This window comes from Halichoeres trimaculatus, unplaced genomic scaffold (genome assembly GCF_033239565.1).
Source record: "Halichoeres trimaculatus isolate MK-OKI-2021-1 unplaced genomic scaffold, fHalTri1.1 fHalTri1_scaffold_19, whole genome shotgun sequence".
NCBI lineage: Eukaryota > Metazoa > Chordata > Actinopteri > Labriformes > Labridae > Halichoeres > Halichoeres trimaculatus.
Genome location: NW_027437197.1, coordinates 27,668,292 through 27,692,341, shown reverse-complemented (window position 1 = coordinate 27,692,341; position 24,050 = coordinate 27,668,292). Strand labels below are relative to the sequence as shown.

The following is a 24,050-nucleotide window of genomic DNA, read 5'->3' as shown; positions in this document are numbered from 1 at the left end:
TGGATCTAATGTGAGGTCTGAGAGTGAAAAACACATTTACACTTTTTATTTCTATTAGACAACAGCTTTATGACAGACACACACACACACTCTGCTCTTTAGTTGACAATGTAACTCAGATCATTATCCTGCTCAGTCCTCGTTCACAGAAGCGTCTCTGAAAGTTTCCCGGTGTAGTAACTCTCTCTGTGTTGACATGCTCTCTGTGCCAGATGAACACTGTCAGGTTTCAGTTCCTGAGGGAGTTTTTAGTCCACGGTCAGACACACTCAGAGACTGTCTTAGTGTCCAGGCAAGGATGTGATTAAACACACACTCAGAGGAAAATGATCTATTTACAAACACTGAAACTCATTTGGTCTTTAACATGCACACTACACAGACACACACATACACACACATGAGGAGCCGTTCACTGTGGCACAAAGCTGATAAATACACAAGGAGTGAAACACACACTGATATTAATACAGTGACAGAGTTAATGAAATCTAGTTTCAGATTATAACAGTTTTTGATGTGATTTTCATGTGCGACTGTATCTGATTGTTACATGTTGATTCATTCTTTTAACCCTGGGTGTGTTTTTGTGTAACTGCTGTAAAATGAGGATAAATAAAGTGACCAATGATGGGTCATAAATATCAAGCTGTTCCTGTTGTCATGTCTGTCTGTTAGAAGAAGATGTTTCTTCTCTCTGCTCTGTAAAGAAAATTCAAACATGCAATCATTTATTTAACTGTGCTGTCCAGTCACATTTAAATCATCTACAGATCAGACTTTTACAGATGCTGTACAAGCTTCATTTAGTCACCAAGGTGTCCGCATCAGATCCACAGATCGGATTCTACTGGAACACCAACATCATCTCTGATCTACACCCGGCACTGAATGATGTCTGAGTCCAGAGACAGGCCGTGCTGTGCTGACAGGCTGACCTGAGAGGGAGAGGAGGAAGAGGACAATGGGACGGTGTGCTGATGATGAGCCATGCTGGGATGACTCAGGTGAAGAGAAGAAGAAGAGGAAGAGGAGGAGGAGGAAGAGGCCGGGATGAAGGGTAGGAGGACGGAGATATTGTTGTTGAGGAAGCTGATGGACGGAGACATCGATGAGCTCTGTCTCTGCTGAGCGCCGCCGGAGGACGAGGAGGAGGAGGAGGCTGCTGAACACAAAGACCAGTGATCAGGTCAACAGAGGCTCAGAGAACAAAAATCACTCTTCATGAAAGCAGAGGAGCCACACGCTCTCATCAGAGAGAGCTCTGCAGCCAGAGCTCAGGACAGAACAGGTCTGAAAGTCCTCTTACCACATGGTCCTCTGAGCTGCTGCTGCCGCTGGCTGCCCATGGCAAAGCCAGAGGAAGAAAAACCTGCAGCGCCACCTTCAGCCTGAGGAAAGAAGGGGAGAAGAGTCACAGCTCTGAAACTGTCATAAAGGAGTCGCTGAGTCTGTGTGTGTGTGTGTGTGGACGTCTAGAGGTCTGTGTGCAACTACGTGTGAATAATGCAGACAGAGCCGTGTAGAGGAAACCAGACCATTAGGGATCCTAAAACCTGAGGCAGTACCTTCTGTTAGTCAAGGCTTTAACTACTCTGAGCTCTCACACTCAATTACATGCATCAATATTAACACCTCTCACTATGGGTGGAATACCCTTGATAACCAGAATAAACCCTGGGCCAGAGATGGAGAGGTCACACATCAGCACTGAAAGGCTGACTCTTCCACAGGCGTGGATCTGATGATTAGGAGTAGATAAGGATTAGGGGCAACAGCACATGCGCATAAGGAGATGAAATAAAAACTAGGGCTGAACAATTAATTGAATTAAAACAACATCACAATGTAATAGAATGCAATTTTTAAATCATAAAGGCTGCAATTAAAAAAAAAAAAAGGTTTAAAGTGCATTTAAAAAGAGCAATCCAAAAGTTTACATATTTTAGTGGTTGAGCCAAAACTTTTTATTTACATTTCTGCACTTGAGTTTGTTACTGATGAGAGATCAGTAAGATTTTGATACATTTGATATTCATGTTCACACAGTGTTTCTTTCATTTCCTAAAACAGTGCATGCCACATGTTGACACATTTTAATGGTGAAGCCAGAGATTTGGTCTTATTCACATTTCTGATGGTTATCTAGTGTGAGATTCACAGAAGAGAGGATTCATATTTACTTATTACATTATTATTCATACTAGGCCTCTTGTTCTGCTTGAAGTTCAGTCAATCAGTCAATATTCTACTGTGATTGTAATAGTTAGATACGTTGTTCATATCAATTCATGCATCATTCATCTCATTACAGGAAAGAATTGTTTATATGTTGACAGTATCCTTTGTTGTGTTGGTCATACTATGGAACAGTTTATTGCTGGTGTTTAATATACAATGTAGAGGATAAACACCCCCCCAAAAAAATTGCATGCTAAATCGCAATCGCAATATAGGTCCACAATAATGGCAATTAGATTATTTTCCAAAATGGTTCAGCCCTAATAAAAACCCAGAGAAGAAGTTTGTCAGAAGAATCTCAGACCTGAATCTGGTTCAGACCGGCCTGGAGCTTCCTCTTGGCCCTCCATCGGGCCACCCTGAGCCTGGTCTTCTCTCTGCGCTCACGCACCTCCAACACAACGACAAAATCTTTATGAACAGCAGTAGCAGAAAACCAGAAACCAGAGAATAGCCTCTGGAACACGTGCAGAGTAAAACACCTAACTGGATCAAGCTAGGTGGAATATTCCTCTGGTCCCTGAGGATGACTCACCAGATCAGCCAGCAGGGGCTGCGGCAGCATCTTCTCCAGCTCTCTGCGTCTGCTCAGGTTCATCCGCCGCAGCTCGTTCCTGCGCAGCTTGTACTCTTCATAAAGGCTGAGGTCGTTGGGCCACGGTTGCTGCACCTGGTGAGGTGGGTTGGTTTGCTGCGAAGCTACCATTGAGGGCAGGGAGGGTGAGGGCTGAGGCATGATGTCTGAGAGCACAGAGACAGAGAGATGTACAGTGAGGGAGCGGTCTGCACACACAGCGTTTAAGGTTTAGATCACCTAACGATCAGTGTGTGGCTGCATGTGAAAGGTGGCAGGGATTTTTCAGCCAGTCAGACAGCAGTTTATGTCTGGATCATTTTTTGGGATCTTCCTGCTCAGGCATACTCACAGGTGTTTGTCCCCGTGGCACTGAAAGCTGTTGTGTGCTTTCTCTTGTTTTCTTGAAGTTCAGGCCAGTCAGTCACTGAGCTCTGAGCCTAAAAGGATGGACAGAGTCTGAGTATCAAAGCCTTACTTCAACACTACATTCTCTGAGCTCTACAGCCCAAGTTGAGCCCCAAACATGAAGACGTTTTGATGTCCTCTGTTTCTTTTTGCTGCAGGTTCCATTTAAAACCCTCATAGTTCCAGAAAACCCACAGAGAACCAGAACTGGTCTTTACCTCTGTCTCTAGAGGAAGACTCTGCTGAACCTGGCAGTCCATTAGCAGGGCAGCAGTCACCTGCTCCTCCTCCGGCTCCTCTTTGATACAGATCACCTCCTCCTCCTGCTCCTGCGGCTGGGGCTCCTGCTTCACCTGCAGATCAGCGTTTGCACACCTCAGTCACATGTGTAAATCTATTCATGGAAAGCACCCACTGTTCAAGACAACATCCAGAAAAATGTGTTTTTACCCAAACTTGCAGAAGGGCAGGGTCAGAGGTCAGAGGTCAAAGCATGGAGCAGGGACACTTTATTTTATGTGTTTATTATCACCTGTGGAGCAGAGGAGGGCACAGTGGAGCTATCAGCCAGAGTGGAACCCTCTGGAGACAGAGAGACGGGGCTTGTCTGATGTCCTAAGTCCAGAGTCAGAGTCTGGACATGAAGAGGATCTGAGACCGTGTCCACAGTTTCAGTTTGCGGCTCCAGAGCAATGGTCCACTGACAGTCCTCCCCCTGACTGTCCTCCTGGCTCTGAGCAGCTTCCTGCTCCATGGGACAGAACAAACCTGCGCAGACAGAGACCTGTGTTCAGTTTGATTGGATGATTTGAGGTTTGTGACTGCCCCCCCCTCCCGTACCTGTGCTGCTGTCCACACACTCTGCCCCAGTGTTCTCAGAGGGCGAAGCAGGAGGTAGCAGCTCAGACAGCTCTGAGCCAGGGACGTCTGGATGACAGCGCACTCTGACACCATGCTGCCTCTTGTTGTTGTGTGGAGAGGTGCATTCTGGGGGTTAATGACAAGACAGAAAGTCAAAATAACCTGCCCTGATATTTACCAGTAGTATGCCAGTTACAGTCAGCTCCTCAACAGCCACAGGTGCAAATGACAGTAGTACCAGTTAGAGTTGCACAATATACCAATACCTACGTAAGTATCTATACCCCCTGTTTTCAAAAAGTAAACAATACCATGTGTTTTGAGTATCCATACTCCAAGGCATTTTTTCGTCTGAATCAGAGACATTTTGACTCAGGCACCCTGTGAGTCTGCAGCCACCCAGCTGGGTCCACTCTCCTCTCTGAGGAGTGGGCGGAGACTCGTTCTCTTTCTAAAGTGTGTGTGTTGTTGTTAAGTTAGACAGTGGCTGTTTTCGAATTTGCATACTATACTAGCAGTGCCTACTGTTTCGACCAAAATGCAGTATGCAGTATGCGAACAAATGTCAGAGTTGTCGTATGAGAAAAACACCAGGATGACGTACTGAATCGGGAAAAATCCACAGTATGCATCGGACCAGTCTGCTTCGCATACTGTTACCCACAATGCAACGCGCCTGGTCCCATATCAGAAGTGAAAATGGCAGAGAGCGGAGCAACAACAACCAGAGTAGCAGAGGAATATAAATATGAGAGCCATTTCTTTTTTATCTTTAAATCCTCATCATCTCCACCACTGAAAGTTAATATAAAATGCTCTCTCTGGCAATATATTTGCAGATAAGTTACTCGTGGTTTGTTTATTTTCTACATTTTCAATAAAGTTTTTTTGGGAAAAAAAGTCGGCCGTAGCCAACTTCCGTTTTCTTCGAACTGAAGACCAGCGTAGCATACTACAAAAATTAACCCAACTGAACAGTCATACTACACACTGCTTATGAAAGTAGTATGTAGTAGGCAGTGCCTTCTACATACTACTTTAATAAGCAGTATGTAGTAGGCGAATTCGAAAACAGCCAGTGAGCCAGTATTATCCCTGTGTGTCGATACACGGCTGTTTTCAGTCCGACGAAGTTCTTAATAATCTGAACTCGTGTTGACTACCTCACAGTTTGATTTCTTAAGCTGCATGCAAACATAGAGTTACGGACATCAGCTTTAAGTTACACATAAGTCAAACGACTGTCAGTTACTTTGTGACACGCAGACTAGCTCACCACTGCCTGTGGTTGATATGACAAATAATCAGCGTTATATGAGCTGTACACGCAGCCCTGAGTCACAGAGCTGTGTGGTGTTGACACAGTTAAAATAAGTGAAAAGCAGTTTTCTAACGTTAACAATGATAGAAACCTGTTGGAGATACTAAAGTGTTGTATCTGTGAAAGAGCTTAAATAACACAGGTACATTTTTTTAGAGTAGTCATGTTAAAAGGGTGCTTTTCAGTGTCTCAACACACACAGTGTGAGCTAAACTACAGTGTGCTGAGCATGAAAACAATAGATGGCTGTTAAAGTCTGGCAGGGTTATTTTACCTGCTCATTACGGTACAACAATCACTATTTTATGTTTTTCTATTTAGTTGAATTATTCAATTATTCTTGAGAATTATAAAGACTTCAGGTTCCCTCCAGGAATTGATTCCACATGTAATCTATAAAACTTTATGTGTGTGGATGGGTGTGTGTGTGTGTGTGTAACATTAGCACAATCGAAAAATCTCCCTTAGCCCCACAGACACACAAACAGATGTCAGAAAACTTACTTGAAGCAGCCTCCTCTTCAAGCTGTTTATTCTACTCATTTTCTGATGTTTTAGGTTTGCCATGGTATCGCTTAAGTATCAGTATCAAAATTTCTAGGCAGGTATTGTATCTGGCCATAATTTTGGTATCGGGACAACACTAGTAGCAGCTGCCACACAGGAGCCTTGAAAAAATCTGCGTTTACATGGAAACGCTGATGGACTGAAAACGCTGTACTAAGCATACCAGGCCTGTAGACGACGCTATAACTGTCTTGTCCAGAAGCCGCTTTTGGGAGATCCCCAACGAAGTAGAGTAGAGCTGGTCATCTGGTGTATTGGGTAATACTAAGTACAAAAGTGGAGCAACAGATGCACATTTTGTATGAAGACAGTCAGCAGATACAGTAGATTGGGCAGCACAAGCACAACACGGTAGTTCACGACGATCCCAACAACAGTACTGTTGTCCTGTTGTATGCGCAGAGTATGAGGCAGAGTGTGACGTCAGCGTTTCCACTGAAAATGCCGGCTTACTGTTTACACGGCAACGGGAGCGTTTCAGAAAAATCCCACTCTGGAGGCCGTTTTCAAATGTTTGCGTTTCAGGTCGGCTGAAACGCTGTTTCTGTGTAAACGGGAGGCTGAAACGCAACAAAACCAGCTTTTTACTTTTTATTGCATGCAGTGTTTTAGGAAGTGTGCGTACGTTCTGACTGGCCCTGAGGTATCCCCCCCTTATCAGCTCAAAGGAAACCGCCACGCCCGCCGACAGGGGGTAAAAATCAGTTTAAATCAACGTTCACGTGTGATTTATGAAGGGTGTGTATCAGGGCCTGTTCAGCTGTTGATAAATGTGGCGGCTGAAAACAATTGTAAATTACATAACACGCCCCTAAATATTCAAGGTTCAGCTGACCGAACCCACAGAATTTGGAGGGACGCACAGGAAAAAGGAACTTCTCCATGCTGGTAATCGACAACGCCATAGCAACAGAGGTAGAGGGGAAATAACGCCGTAATGTTTGGCAGCCGAAAAAGTAGAGGGAATCAGAAAAAACTTGTCTGCAAGGAAATCACTGCAGTGATTCAGCAGCGTGGATGTGACAAAGTAAAATACAGCAGAGTTTGAGACATTTAGTTCACACAGCCTTCGTTTATAGATTGATTAATTAATCCATGATGTCTGACTATTAGAAGCCAGGATATTATCAATTGTTTCTGTTCAGGTCCAGAAACGTGGAAAGTTGTCTTTAAAAAGTGTCTGAGCTCTGAAAGAAGCTGCAGACTCCAGCCTGAACCTGAACCTGAACCTGAACCTGAACCTGAACCTGAACCTGTCACAGACTGAGGAGGGAGTGGAGCTGAAGTGTGTCGATGGTGCACAATTACACACGGGTAGACCAGAGTTTTAGGATTATTTGTACCACGAAACCATTCCATTTGTGATACCGTGTAACTGAACATCTTTTGTTATAAAATAGACGCCTTTTCACACACAGTACAGTTTATAATGATAATACTGTGAGGAGTGAAATAATCATCTCCAAAGTAAATTCTGTAATCACACAGCTTCCTTTAAAAATTCCAGGTTAAAAGTTTGATTCAGCATCCTCTGAATGTTCTCTGAGGAGACTTCATCATGGACATGGGAGTGTATTAAAAACTCATAACTGCCTCTTTATTTTTATTTTCAATGGTAAACTGATATAGGAAACACATTTTTATGTGGAGAAATCAGCTGACAGCTCGCGCTGCTCTATCATAGCAAAGTATTTTATAGATTGGTGGAAAAAGAGTGAAATGTTAGAAACATTCTTGGTGTCATATCTAATTCAAGGATCTGAATATTTATCTGAGAACATCAGTTTTTATTTCTGAAAATGTTTGTGCTCATATGATCTAATAATTCTCCTCCACAGACAGATTTCCCTTGCTGCACCATGCTCCTCACTGTCATGAAACTTGTGTACATGAACTCGGACCTGGTGTGGGATTCGAGCGTACCTGACGCCCACGTTCAGATTGATAAATACCGATCTGTGCGTGGTACGGAGCGTACACCCATTTTTCAGGCGTACGCACATTTGATAAATGAGGGCCAATGTGCATAGGGCCCTATGATTCATGGGGAGACCCATTTTGCGCAAGAGGACGCATCCTCCGCTATCTGAAGCAGCAACGATCTGCTCTGTAGACAACAGGCCTGATCATTTTCATTTAAAATACGGCTGTGATCATTGGTGCCGATGTGCACATAAACACTTGATCATAAAGACGCAGACAGACGCACATCACAGGGGCAGTGATGAATCATTGGTCACTTGTTCTTCATCAGTCCAGTTCTTAGTCACTGTTTCACTCACTCACTGTTTTCTAAATGATAAATTCACCCTGAGGTCTCCTGCATCACGCATTGTCCATGATATAAAAACAAGCTGGGATAGGCTCCAGCCACCGTGACCCTGAACAGGATAAGCAGTTAAGAAAATGAATGGATGGAGTTTATTGGACCTTGGCCCATTACCTTGATTTGTCTTCATCCCTGATCCCTCTGAAGTCCTGTTTGGAGCAGAGCAGGGTGGTGTGATCTCAATGGAGGAGACTCCTGCACAGCCCCTCTGTGCTGGGAGGACAGAGGACGGGTGGATGCGGACCAGGCCAGATGCAGAGGCTCTCTGCTGCAGCTCCTCCTCCACGCCCTGCCTGTAGTACTTCAGCTTCAGCTCTGTGTAGCGCAGCTTAGCGCGTATATTTTCGTTCTCCTTCTCTTTCAGGGCCTTCTCCCTTTGCAGAGATGTGATGTCCCTCTTCATGTGCGCCACCTGGCCTTTCAGCTCCTCAAATTTAGCTCCAACCACTTTGAGCATCTCAGCCAGCACCGTCTCTACCGCTCCGTTCACCGCCTGCTCAACCACAGTGCCCATCTGACCTCGGATCAACGACACAGCGATGCTGATGTCCATTTTGAAAGAGACCAAGAGTCAGGAGGTTCTGAAAAGTCGTACCTGTGTGCACAATTACAACATGAATGGGAAAATATTCACTGATCAGTCAGAACAGCATGAATACTCACAGGTTAACTGATCACTTCATAATAAATGCACCTATCAGTGGTTGGGTTTAGTCAAGAAGGAGGTGTTCACAGCGACCTCAAGTTTTTGGTGTGATAGAAGTGAACAAACAAAATGTGTACGACATTTACATACACCAATCTGTGGGGGATCAATGACAGGGCTGACACTGTGGTCCATCTAACCCAGATCTAAGTCCTGGTCTGATGAATGCAGGCCCACCTCACAGCCTACAGGATTGAATGAATCTGCTCCTAACTCCTCGACACCACAGCTCACCCTGACAGGACTACAGAGTCTATGTGCTGAAACAACCCTGACCTGATAGGAGGGGAGACCCACAACATTAGGGAGGTGTTCACAGCTGATCAGTGCTCATCCATCATGTGTTACCTCTTTCATATTACTGACAGAAGTGTGAAAAAAACAGGAACCAAACTCTGCTCTCTCAATCATTATTCTTTCTGTAACAAGCCCTGCACGTAGAGCTCCTTTCTTTCAACCTGCACCAGATTATCTTTATATTTATTATTCCATTCTGACATGGACGGTGTGCAGTTATTTAGCTGGATCATTGTTAGCCATCAGCTCTTTTAGAAACAGAAACCTCAGTCATAAATAAACACACAGACAGCTTCACACTGATCATCACCATTAAACTACCACATCCATCCTTTCACAGAGAGACAGTGCAGTGATGAAGCATGAAAGACTAACAGCACTAAAACCACTTCATCACTAAAGAACAGAGCACCAGCTCCCACAGAGAGATCAACAATACCGAACATAATACCAGATTACCGACTGTACATGTGACTCCATATCTTTAACTTCAGCCACATTTGAACACATATTATCTTTGCCTAACTTTCCCACAGGTCAGAAACATGGCACGTGGACTCACTCCGGAGCAAACGGTAACCACACTGCTTCAGTGATTCTCAGGTCAGTTAGTCTTGTGGTTAAGGGATAGTTTTTCTTTGAAGGGGACCTCTAATAGTTCATGACAATAACAGACTGTTCCGTTCAGACTTCATTCTCAGGGTATATTTTAAGCTAACATAAACAAACCACTCTGAGTCTCTCTGTCCTCTGTTTCAAGTTTATCTTTCAGACAATAACTGGTCGATAACAGGGTACAAAGACAGGGTTTATTCACCTTCGGGTCTTGTGTGATGGTAAAACCCGTCTTCGTTTGGAGACCACTTTATGCTAACCAGGCTAGCGCGGAGCTCCAGCCGTTGACGGCCCGTTAATCCAAACCAGTTTAACTCAGACTTCTTATAACAAACACTCTTTGTTTCTCCTTACCGTTAATATCCCACTTTAGGGTCCCCCATTGTTCAGAATGAGTAGATTTAACCAAAACTTACAGCTGAATCGGAGAGTGTTTACAGTCACATCAGTTAGCTATCTGACAACACGGAAAGAAGAACTTCTTCCGGTGTGAGATCAAAGATCGTCATCGGCGACAACCGACAAGGATCACTCCGTCTGAAAAAAGAACTACAGAACTACATCCTCACCCAGAGCACGACCGCCAACTACTGGTGGTATGTGGATATGCGCTCTCTTCAGATAGCCCATTGTGATACTCCTACTTTCGTTCAAAGGCCAAGAAAAACATGAAATAACTAATCATCCTTCTAACTGGAAAGGTTCTTAACCCTTTTGTCCCTCACGATTCCAGAGTTTTTAATATGGCACTAAACAGGTTTCATGTACGCTAAAAAACAAACATTAACATAATTAAAAAGGAAGAAAGAAATTCATCAACAGTTTTAATTTATGCTAAAAAAAACAAACAAACAAACAAAAAACATTAACATAATTAAAAAGAAAAGAAAGAAATTCATCAAAAGAGCCACAAATGACAGAGTTGTCTTATGATCTCAGATTATTTATTATATTTTCTTTGGACAGCAAACCTAATTTTCTCACAGATCTGCTCACCTCACTACCTCAAAATAACACATTTTCTTGTGCTCAGCAGGTAATTTTAAATCATCTGTTACTCTGCCCATGTTTATTATTTGATGATATTTCAAAGGTCAAAGGTCAGAGGTCTTGGTCACAGATTTATGTGGGTTTGGACTCAGGAACTTTAAGAAAGGGAAATAAGAGTAGATCCAGGGTCGAGAGATTCTCTGTGACTCCTTCAGACCTGCAGTCTCCAGCACAAGACCACGTTTAAAGGCCAGGTGCTGCTGCAAGAGCGCCATCTGTCTGCAGGGAGAATAGGGTGTAGAACAGACAGAGACATTTGGTGAGAGAAACAGTCCTGATTCGTCATCAAACCATGATCACCTGAGACCCAGACGGATCAGTACCTGTTGAGCTGCTTGGCCTGCAGCTGGGCCTCCTCTGCTGCCTGCAGAGCAGCTTCTTCCTCTCTTCTCTTTTGTTCCTCTTGGTTTCTCCTCCTCTCCTCCTCTTCCTGCTTTTTCCCCTGCAGGTACTCTGTCCTCTCTCTCTCATCCATCTCCCGCAGCTTCCTGTTCTCCTCCTCTTTCCTTCTCTCCTCCTCCAGCTGCAGATGCTCGGCTTCAGCTGCAGAAAGGAAACAGAGGAGGATCTTTAGCAGCTGCAGATTTTTATTCCTCTATGCTCTTGTCCTCTGGCTCACCTGTCCTCCTTCGCTCCTCCTCCTCTCGCATTCTCTGAAGCCTCTCCATCTGCCTTTTATTCTCCTCCCGCCTCCTCCTCTCTCTCTCTCTCTGCTCCTGTTCCTGTCTTGCTCTGTCCTGCTCGTCTCTGTCCTGCTTCCTCCTCTTCTCCTCCTCTGCCTCCCTCCTGAACCTTAAAGAAATGGATGGTAAATGTTGATATGGTTGTTGTTGTTGTTGTTGGTCATGCCATGGCAGAGCTGATTTTGAACCTGAGAAGAAGTAAAATGTCAGACCTGATCATCTCAGCTCTCCTCCTCCTCTCCTCCTCCAGCTCATTTTTCATCCTGTCCTCTGTCTGCTCTCTCTCCTGCTGCCTCCTCTCCTCTTCCTCTCTCTCCTTTCTCTTCCTCTCCACCTCCTGCCTCCTCCTCTCCGCTCTCTGGGCCAGACGTTGAGCTGTGACCTCCTGCTCCTCCTGTGTCTGCCTCTGTGCTGGTCTGGAGGCCTGAAACACAGAGTTTGAATGAGGTGTGAGTCTGCTGCAGGTTTTGGCCTTTGTGTGGTGATGCAGACATGTTGGATGTGTTACTGTGATATGTTAGTGACGCTGACCTCAGGCTTCATAGGGTTCAGCATCAGCTGCTCCTCCTGCACCATCACAGTGGAACACGATGACAGGCGTCCATGCGATGAGGTCAGAGCGGCAGTGCTGCATGGCCCCGTCCGCTCACAGGAGGAGGCTGCAGACCTCTTGGAGCTCCTCAGGTTGGACGCAGCAGCCACAGACCTGAGCGAGCTTACTGATTGAATGCTGCTGAGTTTGTCAGAGCTGGTGTGGAGACGATCTGAGTCTGCAGGATCTGGATTCAGACTTCTGGTGGATTTGATGAGAGACTGGTCTTTTGTGTCAAGACTGATTTTCACCTCCTCTTGTTCCTCTTCTTGTTCCTCCTCTCGTTCCTCTGAGTCATCTGTGTGGAAATCAAAGACACAGCTCTCATTATTTTCCTCCAGATTCTCTGCGTTTGTGTATTTTTTTGCAGCATCTCACCGATAACTGTCTCTTTGTGTGCCAGCTCTCCTCTCCCCCTCCTCCTCCTCTCTTCAGATCCTTGTTTCCTCCTCACTGCATCTCCTCTCTCCTCTCTCTCTTGCCCTTCACGGTCTCTCGTCTTCTTTCTAACCTGAAGGACAGAAAACCATCAGTGAGCCTGACCTCATTCTCAGTTTAGACATTTCTTTGCTGATGCTCTCACATCAGCAGAGACATCAGCTGGGTCCTGGGTCTTTGCTGCGTCCCTCTCTGTCCTGGTCTCTTTTTTCTGGCTTCTGATTGGTTGAGCATCCCGGCTCTTCTTCTCCATCAGAGATCTCTCTCCCTTCCTCGTCTGCTCCTTGATTTTTACATCCCTCCCTCTGAATAAATGAAGGACACGACTGTCAGTGAGTGTATCTGAGGTTTTCACAGATGTTCAGAGATTTCTAGTTCACCCTTTAGTTTCTGAAGCTTCCTCAGGACCTTCTGTCCTCACATTCCTCCTCTTCCTGTCAGAAGCCTCCTCTGTCTTTGCTTCGGAGCGGTTTCTGCTCCTCTGCCTGTGAGAAAAATCATCCTGAGCTCAGGCCTTCTCCAGGTCAGGAGACAGAAACTGAGATACCTCCTGTTCTGCAGGCCCAGCTGGTTGTGTTAAGCTTTCAGTCTGGGTTCAAGATGAGGGCTCTAGTCCCTCTCAGCTGAACTAACCCAGTTGCTGTTGATCCAAACGGACGCCTGATGTGTCCAGGACCTCTCAGCCTTTCCTCCTCCTCCTCAGCCTCAGCATCACCTCCTCCCTGCTCCCCCCTCCACACCGTCTCCTTTGGAGGAGACATCCTGGCGTTCCTCTGAGCCTCTTCTTTCCCCGACTTCCGTCTGACCTCAGGCCTTTGTGTATGTGTCCTGGTCTCTGTCAGCAGAGGAATAAAGCAGAAGAGTTAAAGGGAGTTTGTTTGGACTCAGATCAAACAAAACCAGAGAGATACCTGATTCTAAACTGCTGCTGCTGGGTGTTGAGACATCAGGACATCTGTGGAGGTCCAAGAGCTGGATGAAGATAGAGACAGTTTTACTCCTTCAGTCTGAACCTCAAAGCAAACCTGGTCTTAGTCTAAACCTCAAAGCGAACCTAGTCTTAGTCTAAACCTCAAAGCGAACCTAGTCTTAGTCTAAACCTCAAAGCAAACCTGGTCTCAGTCTGAATCTCAGAGCAAGTCTGGTCTCAGTCTGAACCTCAGAGCAAACCTGGTCTCAGTCTGAACCTCAGAGCAAACCTGGTCTCAGTCTGAACCTCAGAGCAAACCTGGTCTCAGTCTGAACCTCAGAGCAAACCTGGTCTCAGTCTGAAGGTAAAGGGTCAGAAATCACCTCCTGTGTGGACTGACGGAGCTGGCTCTGCTCCACAGGAGTCTGCTGCTCCTGCTCTGCTTCTGCAAACACAAACACATGAAGTGATCCAGGTCAGTGCAGCAAATCAGTGACCTCAAGGATCTGGATGCATGTGTGTGTGTGTGTGTGTGTGTGTGTGTGTGTGTGTGTGTGTGTGTGTGTGTGTGTGTCTGTGTCTGTGTGTGTGTGTCTGTGTGTGTGTGTGTGTGTGTGTGTGTGTGTGTGTGTGTGTGTGTGTGTGTGTGTCTGTGTGTGTGTCTGTGTGTGTGTGTGTGTGTGTGTGTGTGTGTGTGTGTGTGTGTCTGTGTGTGTGTGTGTGTGTGTCTGTGTGTGTGTGTGTGTGTGTGTATGTGTGTGTGTGTGTGTGTGTGTGTGTGTGTGTGTGTGTGTGTGTGTGTGTGTGTTCACAGACCTGTATCTGTGTGTTCAGGCTGCAGCATGACGAGCCACGGTAACTTCTCTCCTTCTGGAGACAAAACCTGCAGAGCTGAGAGACAGACATGAGTTATTCAAACTGCTTCAAAGCTGCAGTTTCCTCCCTGACTCTGTGCCTGAGACAGTTGTACTGACTGTAAATAGGGTTTACTCAGAGATCCACACCTTGCTCCCGCGAGATGCTTTCAGCTGTGTCCTGGTGCCTGTCATACAGAGACAGTCTGAGGATCTCTCCATCAGGACCCACAATCAGACAGCCCATGGGTCTGTTGCTCTGCAAATCTGAAAACACATTCATTTTCATACATAAGAAGAAAATCTGCAACTGAAGGGACCCTGGTCCAAAGAGGGGTTTCTGCATGAGCCCCATCAAGTCTTCATGAGTGCAGAGCTTGAGGACAGAAAATAATCTCATGCTGTCCTTCCTACCTCTCAGCTCCAGAGGCAGCACGCCCCTGACAGCCCCTTTCTCCTCAGCCTCTCTGGGATCTTTCAGGGTTAGGATCTGGTTCTGTAAGAGGGTCGAGGAGCTCTGCCTACCAGGGGCTTTGCAACTTGAAATAGAACCCAGAAGTCCTGCTGGAGGGAGAGGGCGAAGAGTAGGCTCAGAAGGAGAAGAACCTTTTCTGCAGAGGAGGAGTCTCTGCTCCTGATCCTCAGTGTTCCTAAGACTGTACCTGCTTCATGGTCCAGAGACATCATAAAGCCTTTCCCAGAAAGTAGCCTTCCTCCTTCTTCTCCTCCTCTTCCTTCGCTCTTTAAGCTCTGTACCTGTTTTTTTTCAGCTCTTGCACCATTTTCCTTACTCCAGCCTAAGGGACAAAGAAGAGGACAGAGGAATGGACAGAGGAGTGGACAGAAGATAAGACAAAGGAGAGGACAAAGGAGAGGACACAGGAGAGGACACAGGAGAAAACAGAGGAATGGACAGAGAGCAGTGTGTCTGTAGTTTTTGGTATAGTCCGTGTGTGTCTTACCAGGAACCAGCTGAGGGAGGACCAGAGGCTGCTGTAGGAGTCCCGTCAGATCATCTGCATCCTGCTCGGTCTGGACCCGGGTCCTCATGCAGGGAGCTCTGCTGTGGCTCTCTGCTATTGGAGGAAGAACCTGTGCATGGTGCTTTTTAGAGCTGGAGCCCTCCAACCACTGCTGCACACACACACACACACACACACACACACACACACACACACACACACACACACACACACACACACACACACACACACACACACACACAAATAAGGTGTGTCTGTTGTAAGAGGAATAACGCTGACACCAGGTACAGCTGACCCTGCAGGGGGTCTGTCTCACCCTGTCTGTTCTGACCCTGGAGGATCCATCACAGCCCCACTGTTCATCTGCCAGAGGAAGGAGGAGGCCTGAGGAGGAGGAGGAGGAGGAGGAGCATGGTTACCATCACACTGTGTCAGAGAACTGAACCAGGATGACTGATGATGATGATGATGATGATGATGATGATGATGATGATGATGATGATGATGATGATAACGTTTGCAGGTTGAGACCTGAACCATGCTTATGGGGTGCCGATTGTAAAGTTGTACATTCAAAGTGCACGTTCCCACCTGCTACAGCACACACTCCAAATAACAACATTTCTCCACCTGTAGCTCTAAAACATCACTTTTTATGCAGATTTAGAGAAACATTAGTGAAATACATCCGTCAAATATTATATATAAATGTTGAATGCTTTATCTAAATATCAGGCTCTACTTCTTTGATATAGGCCACAGGATCTTCAATAGTGCCATCACAGCACTTAGCACATTTCTTTTCTAACGGCTGATTTAGCCCACTGTGTTTGACATTCTCAAAATCCAACTTGGCTGGGTCACTTGCTCCAACGTTTATTTTGGATACTTCCGGCAGGCAGGCAGGACTGTGAATTTGCATTTTAGCTAAATATTTAGAAATCATACCTCAGGATAAGAGGATTAAGAGATTTTGACAAAAGATTTAGAAATCTTGACTCCAATTCAGCTTTATATTCACAGGTTCCAGACATTTTTAGCAGATGCCAAACACTCCCTGTAAGATTAGTCATATCTTTTTTTTTATGTCCAGAGCTGCATGACTATTGGGAGGGATATTTCAAAACTATGCCTACAGTGCTGGGTTTTAATTTAAAACCATGTTCTCATGTAGCCATCTTTGGTGTCCCTACTGAAATACATTTACATGCTCTATCTGCTAAGCAGAAACAAATAATTGTCTTTACAACTCTTATGGAGGGATTATCAGTCTACGTCATCATTAAGGTGTGCATGCATCTTGACCGCAGAAGCAGCATTTACCTTCATTCATTCAGACAAGTAAACATTTTTTAAACACTAAATTCAACCTGTTAGCAGCATAAAAATGTAGTTTTGACCATTACAGCGCAACCGTTGTTTCAGAGTTAATAGTGACCATGCTAACTGGTAACTTTCAGCCAACGGTAGTAGTTATCAACATAGACTGTATAGAACATGGACAAAGCATCCACAACGTCACCCGTCTGTTCCTGGAACTGTGAAATGAAGCCAATTTGCTGACCCAGCCACATTCGCTATGACGCCGGCTGTGAGTCTTTCTACGAGCAGCTACAGGGCGCCCGGCGGTCACATGACATGAGCTGTGCCTCTAATTGGAAAATCAAACAATCCAAATAACTTCTAAACCACAGAGGTAGAAAAAAATTCAATCACTGTACAGTGTGTACCGACAGTGAAATCAGCGTTTAGACGTCACCCAAGCCATTTTTGAACCAGGCTGTAGATAAGCCTTTCAATGTTGTAAAGTCTGTTTTTATGACTGGGCGTGTACGTGACTTCTGGTCTTTCTGCAGTCAGACTCAAGGGGATTCTCAATGAACAGTGACTTTTAGCATTTCAGCATCTGCTTCATTTTAACTGACCGGATGTTGCCCCTTGGTGATTAACAGCCCAGAGTCACCATTTAACAGGGTCACACTTTACACTGTTACACCAACAACGTCTGCGGGTGAATAATTAAACATGTCTTCTTCATCCAACCTCGGTGAACTAGGTTTGACCGCAAACAAGCAACATTACTCAAAATGACGATTTGACTTTGCTTATTCATTGAAAAGGTTGGTTTAGGACTGAGGTTATGACCAAACATGGGCAGTAATGAGTGAACCTATATTAACAGAAACAGATTTTATGACCTAAGTAAAACTACGTGATAACTTGACATGATAAACCAGTCTATTAACCCTGAAGTACTTAACCATTAATATTGTGATTGGGTACAGTTCTCTGGACATACTTTCTGGTTCTTTTGTTATAAACTGAGTCTCAGACTCAGCAGTCTGTGTGCTCTTTTGGTCTGGAAGGGTTTCTGATTATTGACAAGTTAACATCCTGGTCTGTCACAATCTGGTAAGTGTCCACGAATAATGCCACCACGAGCATGGAGTGACAGTTGTGTGTTTAAATTCCTCTTTGGGGCACATGCTAGATTTCTCCTCTAGAAACGTCCACCCACCTAATATCTGTTTTTCTTTAAAGAAGACAAAATAAAGTACACAATCCAGGGCTGGAGGGATGAAAAAAACTAAAAAAGGCCAAATTTTCCTGCACTCAGCTTGAGCCTGAAGGGCACATGATCACAACATCTACACTACTCCTCCTCACCTGCTCATTTGTGGACGAGATGAACTGGCAATTTATGCTGCTCAAATGATACCAAAAGACAGTATGCTAAATAACAGATATGTCAAGGACGCCAAAGCCTTCAGGAGCCCAGGGGTGACAGAGAAGAAGAGAGGAGGAGGAGAAAACGACTAAAAGACAGAGGTATGTGCTAATGTTGTTTAGAAGTTTTACTTGAAGTTATGCTAGCTTGTTAACGTTTGATGGTGTAAGTCCTAACTTCTAATAAAGTTAACGTCAGTAATTTTCTCTATTTTTAATCAGGTAAAAAAACATTTTATACATGTAGATTAAATAACTAGGTAAAGAATTACAGTTTTTCTTTTGTGAGGCAGGTATCGCTAGAGTCCTGCTTCTTAACAAAATGGTTGTGCATTAAGTAAGCTAACATTCGGCTGATTTCAAATACAAATGTTGTAATAAATAGTTTGAAGCACACTTGTCCTGCTGCTCTGAGGAAGAGAAAACACACCCTAGGAACCTCAGGAATTAAGCTTTTCAAGCGTTTGCTTTATTATCAATGAATATTTATTACTGCTAACTTAACTGATATGTTTGACTAACTTGATTTCTTATTTATTGTATTTTGTAATAGGTTCCTGTAATAAACATGTTTTCAAATCTTCAATTTGTATTTATATATCTTTGTATTTCTTTTTTTATAATTTTGTATTTATTTAAATTTCATTAAAGTGTTTATTTGCAGGTTTTTTCTTTTATCAAAATAAAGTCACTAAAAAGTAGTGCTGTATGATAGTTTTATGTGGGTATGTAATAATTGTTATTGGTGCTGAAATACAAGAAGCAACAGATGAAATCTTTCCTAGGGCACCGAATTGGTTAGGGCCGGCTCTGCAGTGGCTTATGCCTAGAGCAATATCTATTTCAGATCCTTGAAGTACGTTCATGTGTTATTATCATTTTATTTTTTTCTTGGCATCTGTTGTGAGAGATTTACTTTTATTTGTATTCCTACGAAGATGATGCTCATTTATGTTTTGAACATTTTTGGTTGCTATTCCCCACTTGTCTAATTCAAAATTATAAAATTCCAAAATGAACAAATAAATATATGTTGACTAAAAATTAAGAATTCTTTGCTATATATATATATATATATATATATATATATATATATATATATATATATATATATATATATATATATATATATATATATATATATATATATATCGTGTTGTAAAACGGCGCTACCTCCGCTGCAGAGCCACAGCTGGCTACGAGACTCTCGCCGCTTAGTGTATCAGTCCGCACGCAGCGTGCAAGATATAAACAAACGCAGGTAGTCTGCCTGGACGAAGAGACACGATGAGAACTAGAGCCTTATGTAGCGGTGTTTTGTGTGAAAGTAACGCGCTGAAAATTCTCTAAATAAAGCGTGAATGCAGACAGATATCATATTTTTCGGTGGGAGTCCATTTATTTGTGTTTTTGGTCAAGTAAAATATGGCCCGTCTGAGTGCAGAGGAAAGAACCTGACGAGCAGGGAGGGGGTGTTTGGTGTGAGCGCTCTGGGCTTCTGCTGCACAAAAACACTGCTGTAGGGGTAATTTCTGCCCTAATCCTTGTGATAGGACCCAACTTGTTCCATCCCGGAGAATCACTTTAATGGATAAGCGCCTAACTGTAGCTGTGAGTGAGTGAGGAGAAAAGAGAAGATCTAGTTGGCAGAACGTGAAGAGAAATGGCGGAAAGTAATAGAGAAGACTGTGGTTGCTGGATTACTTGAAACTCCGTTTTTTGTTTTTTTTTTGTTTTTTTTTTTCAATTTTATATCTTTTTTTTTTTTTTAATTTTTTGAAGTTGTGTTAGGTGTTGCAGTGTTCAGGCACATGATAAATTTGTAATCCCACAAAACTATCAATATACTGAACTTCCATGTCACATGATTCTGGCTATTGTTTTTATTTCTTTGTTTGATTGTTTATTGCCACGTGTGGTCCCATGGTCCTACTGAAGGCCCAGTGGCTGGGGCCACGGTTCGCCACTGGCAGAAAGAGACCTGTTTTATCTCTCTCTCTCACACACACACACACACACACACACACACACACACACACACACACACACACACACACACACACACACCTGTGTGTCTGCTCCTGTTGCTGGATCTCTCAGAGTTGTTTTGGTTTGCTGATGTTTCTGGCCCGGGGCTGTCAACAGTCTTAGCACCCTCACAGCTCGCGTGACGGCACTGCTTCCTGGCCCCTGGAAAACGGGTCATTTCTTGGATCTGTGAGCCCAGAGGAAGACATGACGCAGCAGTGATGTAGCTCTGCAGGTGGAAACATTTAGACCATATCAGCATTTTAAAGCAACAACATTTTACAGGCTCTCCACACCTGAGGGTCTGCAGGAGCTTCAGGGGTCGATGCCACGCAATAAATCCAGGGCCCAGGCTCCCTCTGTGGGGTTGGAGTCCTGCTGGTGCAGGGGATCTGGAGGAACAGATCCAGGCGGACTCTTTCACTGCTGCCATACCCCACCTCTCCCTCTGTAGAGAAATTACTCTGATCTAACAACACCAGGCTTCTTTCCCCTGTCAGGTCTCTATGGTCTCACTTGGTCTATGACCCATCACCCTCACACAGAGTTTACCTTTAGGTTGATCCTCCAGCTGTGAGGTGTTTCTGTCTGCAGGAACTGGACCAGAGCCCCACCAGGAGCCCAGCTGTCCATGTAAGTCTGGCTCAGATGGCTCAGGTGTGGTGAAAACAGGTAAAGAGCCAGTCTGATGGGGGTCTGGATCATAGGAGGGATGAAGACTTGGCAAGAGAGGAGGACCGAGTCTGGAGAAGATGGGCTGGAGGAAAGAGAAACAGGAGAGGAGAATTAATCAGACTCACCTGAGAAGTACCTCACCTGTCTGACAGACCACCAGCAGCCGTCAGATCTTCAGATGAAAGCCACCTGATTGGTTCTATAATTCAAGATGGCTGCTGTCAGCTCTTTGAGGGTGCTCAGCTGCTCCTCCACTTCCTGTCTGCTCTCCTGGAGGTCATGTTTCCTCCTCTTCCTGGTGTCTGAGCCACAGCCTGCCTCCACAGTTATCAGGGCCTGGAGGCAGAGAAGGGTCAGAGGCTTCATCTAAAGGTCAAAGGTCAAAGGTCAGACAGTTTCTGTTCCTCTATTAGGTACCTGAGAGTAGAGCAGCAGAGGGCCTCTGCGTGTGCTGAACGTCTTTGGAAGGGTCGGTCGTGCCTCAGAGAGCAGGTGACCACTTTTGGACAGGTGCAGCATGGAGTCATGTGACCTCCAGATAAAGTAATCCTATTGGTAGAGAGGTCCATTTGAAGAGTCCTACTAAAGTCTGTCAGAGTGTTTTACAATGATGGCTCTTACTACCTGTGGCGTGAAGCACACCTCCAGACGCCCGTCAAAGCTGTACGAATCCCTGCTGGACGAGACGAAACGACCACACCCCCGACTCAGCGGAGACAGAGACGGGTCAGCCATGGTCCTGTCCTGACGCACTTAGTGTCCCCAAAGTTAAACTGCAGAATCCAGGTTGGTCTTTAAGGATCCACTCAGTCCTGTTCAGCTCCTGAAACTGTGACCTGTCACACATAGAGCAGATAACCCTGAGCAACACACACACACACACACAGATTTTCTCTGCAGACGTCAAAGATAGAGCAGACCGAGATCTGAGGTTTGAATGCAGAGTTTCCAACTTCACAGCTCACTAAGTGAAAAAAGACGACCTACCTGCTAACTGCTTCAGCACTGCTGTGTGTGTGTGTGTGTGTGTGTGTGTGTGTGTGTGTGTGTGTGTGTGTGTGTGTGTGTGTGTGTGTGTGTGTGTGTGTGTGTGTGTGTTGAATTTCTGTTGCTAGGTTGTCCACACTTGGTACTTTGTGTTTCTGTTACCGTGGCTGCAGTCACACACACACACACACACACACACACACACACACACACACACACACACACACACACACACACACACACACACACACACACACACACGTAGGTGTGGTTACAGAGATCTAAACACACTCTGAGCCTCAGCGTGTGTTCAGTGTGTGTTTGAGTGTTTCACTGTTACCAGTTCAAACAAACACAGGTGAAGGAATGACCTGAGACTCGTCTAGGCATAAACTGATTTGTATGGATATATTCATATATTTAACTTGATCATCCTAAACTCTCTGTTACTGTGTGTGTGTGTGTGTGTGTGTGTGTGTGTGTGTGTGTGTGTGTGTGTGTGTGTGTGTGTGTGTGTGTGTGTGTGTGTGTGTGTGTGTGTGGTTCCACTGCTCTGACAACACTCAAACCAAAATCAAAACACTGACTCAGGAGTCTGTGTGTGTTTCATCTCTTTATCGAAGTTATCTTTCACATGAATCCTCGACAAACCAAAGACAGAAGCTGTTTGAACATTAAAACTCTCTTGGATTTGCTTCATGTCAGATTATTCCAGTGATACAGTCAAACGCTGCCATCTGCTGGTCACATCTGCCATCACTCTCCAGGTGCCTCAGGTGAAAGCACGGGGTTATTTTAGAAACTTTATTGTGGCATGAAATATCTTTTTTTATTAAAAAAAAGTTAGGATTATTTAAATGAATTGTAAGATTTCAGAATAAATTCATCCTAAAGCCATCACACCATTAACCCCTTACTACCTGAATTAATTAACAGTTATCAAAATAGGTTGTTTAGAAGTGTTTTTGCATTCTTACAGGTGTTAAATGAAGTGGAAATTGTAAACTTAAGTATAGTATACACAATACTTATAACTAAGTTATACTATAAATATATAGACATTAGAAGTTCAACCCCTGACCAATATATTGTGACACGACCTGCTGTTTGTGTAGAATATAAATCAATAGGTAATAATGAAGTACAAAGGTCATTTCAGCTACATCAAGACCTGACAGGGTGAGATGAAAATTTGTGACAACAGGTATGAAGGGGTTAAAATAAAACTGCAGGGCCACAAAGACAGGAAAGCTCCATAAGAGTGACTTAAAGCCTAAAAACACATATAACACGTGTGATGATGATGATGATGATGATGATGATGATGATGATGATAATAATGATAATAATGATAATAATAATAATAATAATAATAAAAGTGACAAGTGAATATGCTTTGTTAACTAGAGCCATTAAAAGTGCGAAACATGAATTAAATTCTCAAAAAAGTCATAAAGTAATATAATAATAGTTTACCTTTTTAATAAGCAATGTCAGTGGTGTAAGAAACATTTGTGTTCCCCAGTTATGTGGAAATTGAAAAGAAAAAATCATTTAATTTTGCCTACATCCATTCACTGGATCCTCCATAATAATCTGATGATATGTACATATCTAAAGACTCCTTAATCACAATTACAGCTCTTCATTAACCCCACAAAGATCCAAAACAAACAAACAAAACTACAGCAGGATATTTTTAAGTCTCACATTGAACAAAATAAATAAATAAATAAAATCAAACTCAGTAAACCCAATATGAAACATAGTGTGTCTGATTGGCTAATTGTAAGGTGTGTGTATGTGTGTGTGTGTGTGTGTGTGTGTGTGTGTGTGTGTGTGTGTGTGTGTGTGTGTGTGTGTGTGTGTGTGTGTGTGTGTGTGTTGGGGGGCGTTTTGCTTGTCATCCAATGACCTCTGCTGACTGTTACTTGTTACTGCGTCTTGTCCCACTCTAGCACACCTGATTCAAATGAATGGCTCTTTATCAGGCTCGAGCAGAGCTTGATGACGAGCTGATCATTTGAATCAGGTGTGTTTGAGTAGGTAACATAAAAACCATGCAGGGCAGGGGGTCCCCAGGACCAGGGTAGAGAAACACTGGTCTATAGTACATTGGCCGTAGAGGAATCAGATTTTAGCGTCTGCAGTGTGAAGATGACTCTGACAGATTTTCTGAACCATGGATAGAGGAAGGCATAAAT

General features: G+C 44.2%; 2 protein-coding genes and 1 pseudogene across 10 annotated transcripts; all 3 read right to left on the bottom strand.

Moving 5' to 3' along the window:
• Window position 1: 1 nt before the first annotated feature.
• Window positions 2-10,460, bottom strand: LOC141808498 (uncharacterized). 5 transcript variants are annotated; one of them, XM_074695128.1, is made up of 10 exons: window positions 10,336-10,460; window positions 8,416-8,896; window positions 4,064-4,210; window positions 3,756-3,991; window positions 3,442-3,576; window positions 3,168-3,255; window positions 2,779-2,982; window positions 2,546-2,637; window positions 1,310-1,391; window positions 2-1,165 (listed from the first exon to the last, which is right to left on the bottom strand). In XM_074695128.1, the coding sequence occupies exons 2-10, from the start codon at window positions 8,852-8,854 to the stop codon at window positions 876-878; spliced, it is 1,713 nt and encodes a 570-aa protein (XP_074551229.1). In that variant the 5' UTR covers window positions 8,855-8,896; window positions 10,336-10,460; the 3' UTR covers window positions 2-875. The 5 variants fall into 5 exon arrangements, with proteins under 5 accessions (XP_074551229.1, XP_074551231.1, XP_074551227.1 ...); XM_074695130.1 differs by having other exon boundaries at window positions 2-1,162; window positions 10,122-10,445; XM_074695126.1 differs by having other exon boundaries at window positions 10,122-10,444.
• Window positions 10,461-10,859: 399 nt separating this feature from the next.
• On the bottom strand, window positions 10,860-21,902 carry kiaa2012 (KIAA2012 ortholog). 5 transcript variants are annotated; one of them, XM_074695367.1, is made up of 24 exons: window positions 21,847-21,902; window positions 21,484-21,695; window positions 21,277-21,408; window positions 21,049-21,195; window positions 20,737-20,941; window positions 20,481-20,632; window positions 20,224-20,371; window positions 15,746-15,813; window positions 15,409-15,580; window positions 15,109-15,243; window positions 14,861-15,010; window positions 14,597-14,713; window positions 14,409-14,483; window positions 13,976-14,037; window positions 13,594-13,654; window positions 13,316-13,517; window positions 13,063-13,167; window positions 12,828-12,987; window positions 12,623-12,755; window positions 12,184-12,542; window positions 11,865-12,076; window positions 11,589-11,761; window positions 11,293-11,512; window positions 10,860-11,188 (listed from the first exon to the last, which is right to left on the bottom strand). In XM_074695367.1, the coding sequence occupies exons 2-24, from the start codon at window positions 21,592-21,594 to the stop codon at window positions 11,014-11,016; spliced, it is 3,474 nt and encodes a 1,157-aa protein (XP_074551468.1). In that variant the 5' UTR covers window positions 21,595-21,695; window positions 21,847-21,902; the 3' UTR covers window positions 10,860-11,013. The 5 variants fall into 5 exon arrangements, with proteins under 5 accessions (XP_074551468.1, XP_074551470.1, XP_074551471.1 ...); XM_074695369.1 differs by having other exon boundaries at window positions 14,861-15,007; XM_074695370.1 differs by having other exon boundaries at window positions 15,409-15,577.
• Window positions 21,903-23,884: 1,982 nt separating this feature from the next.
• LOC141808696 (trace amine-associated receptor 13c-like) overlaps window positions 23,885-24,050 on the bottom strand; it is a 1,762-nt pseudogene continuing 1,596 nt past the window's right edge.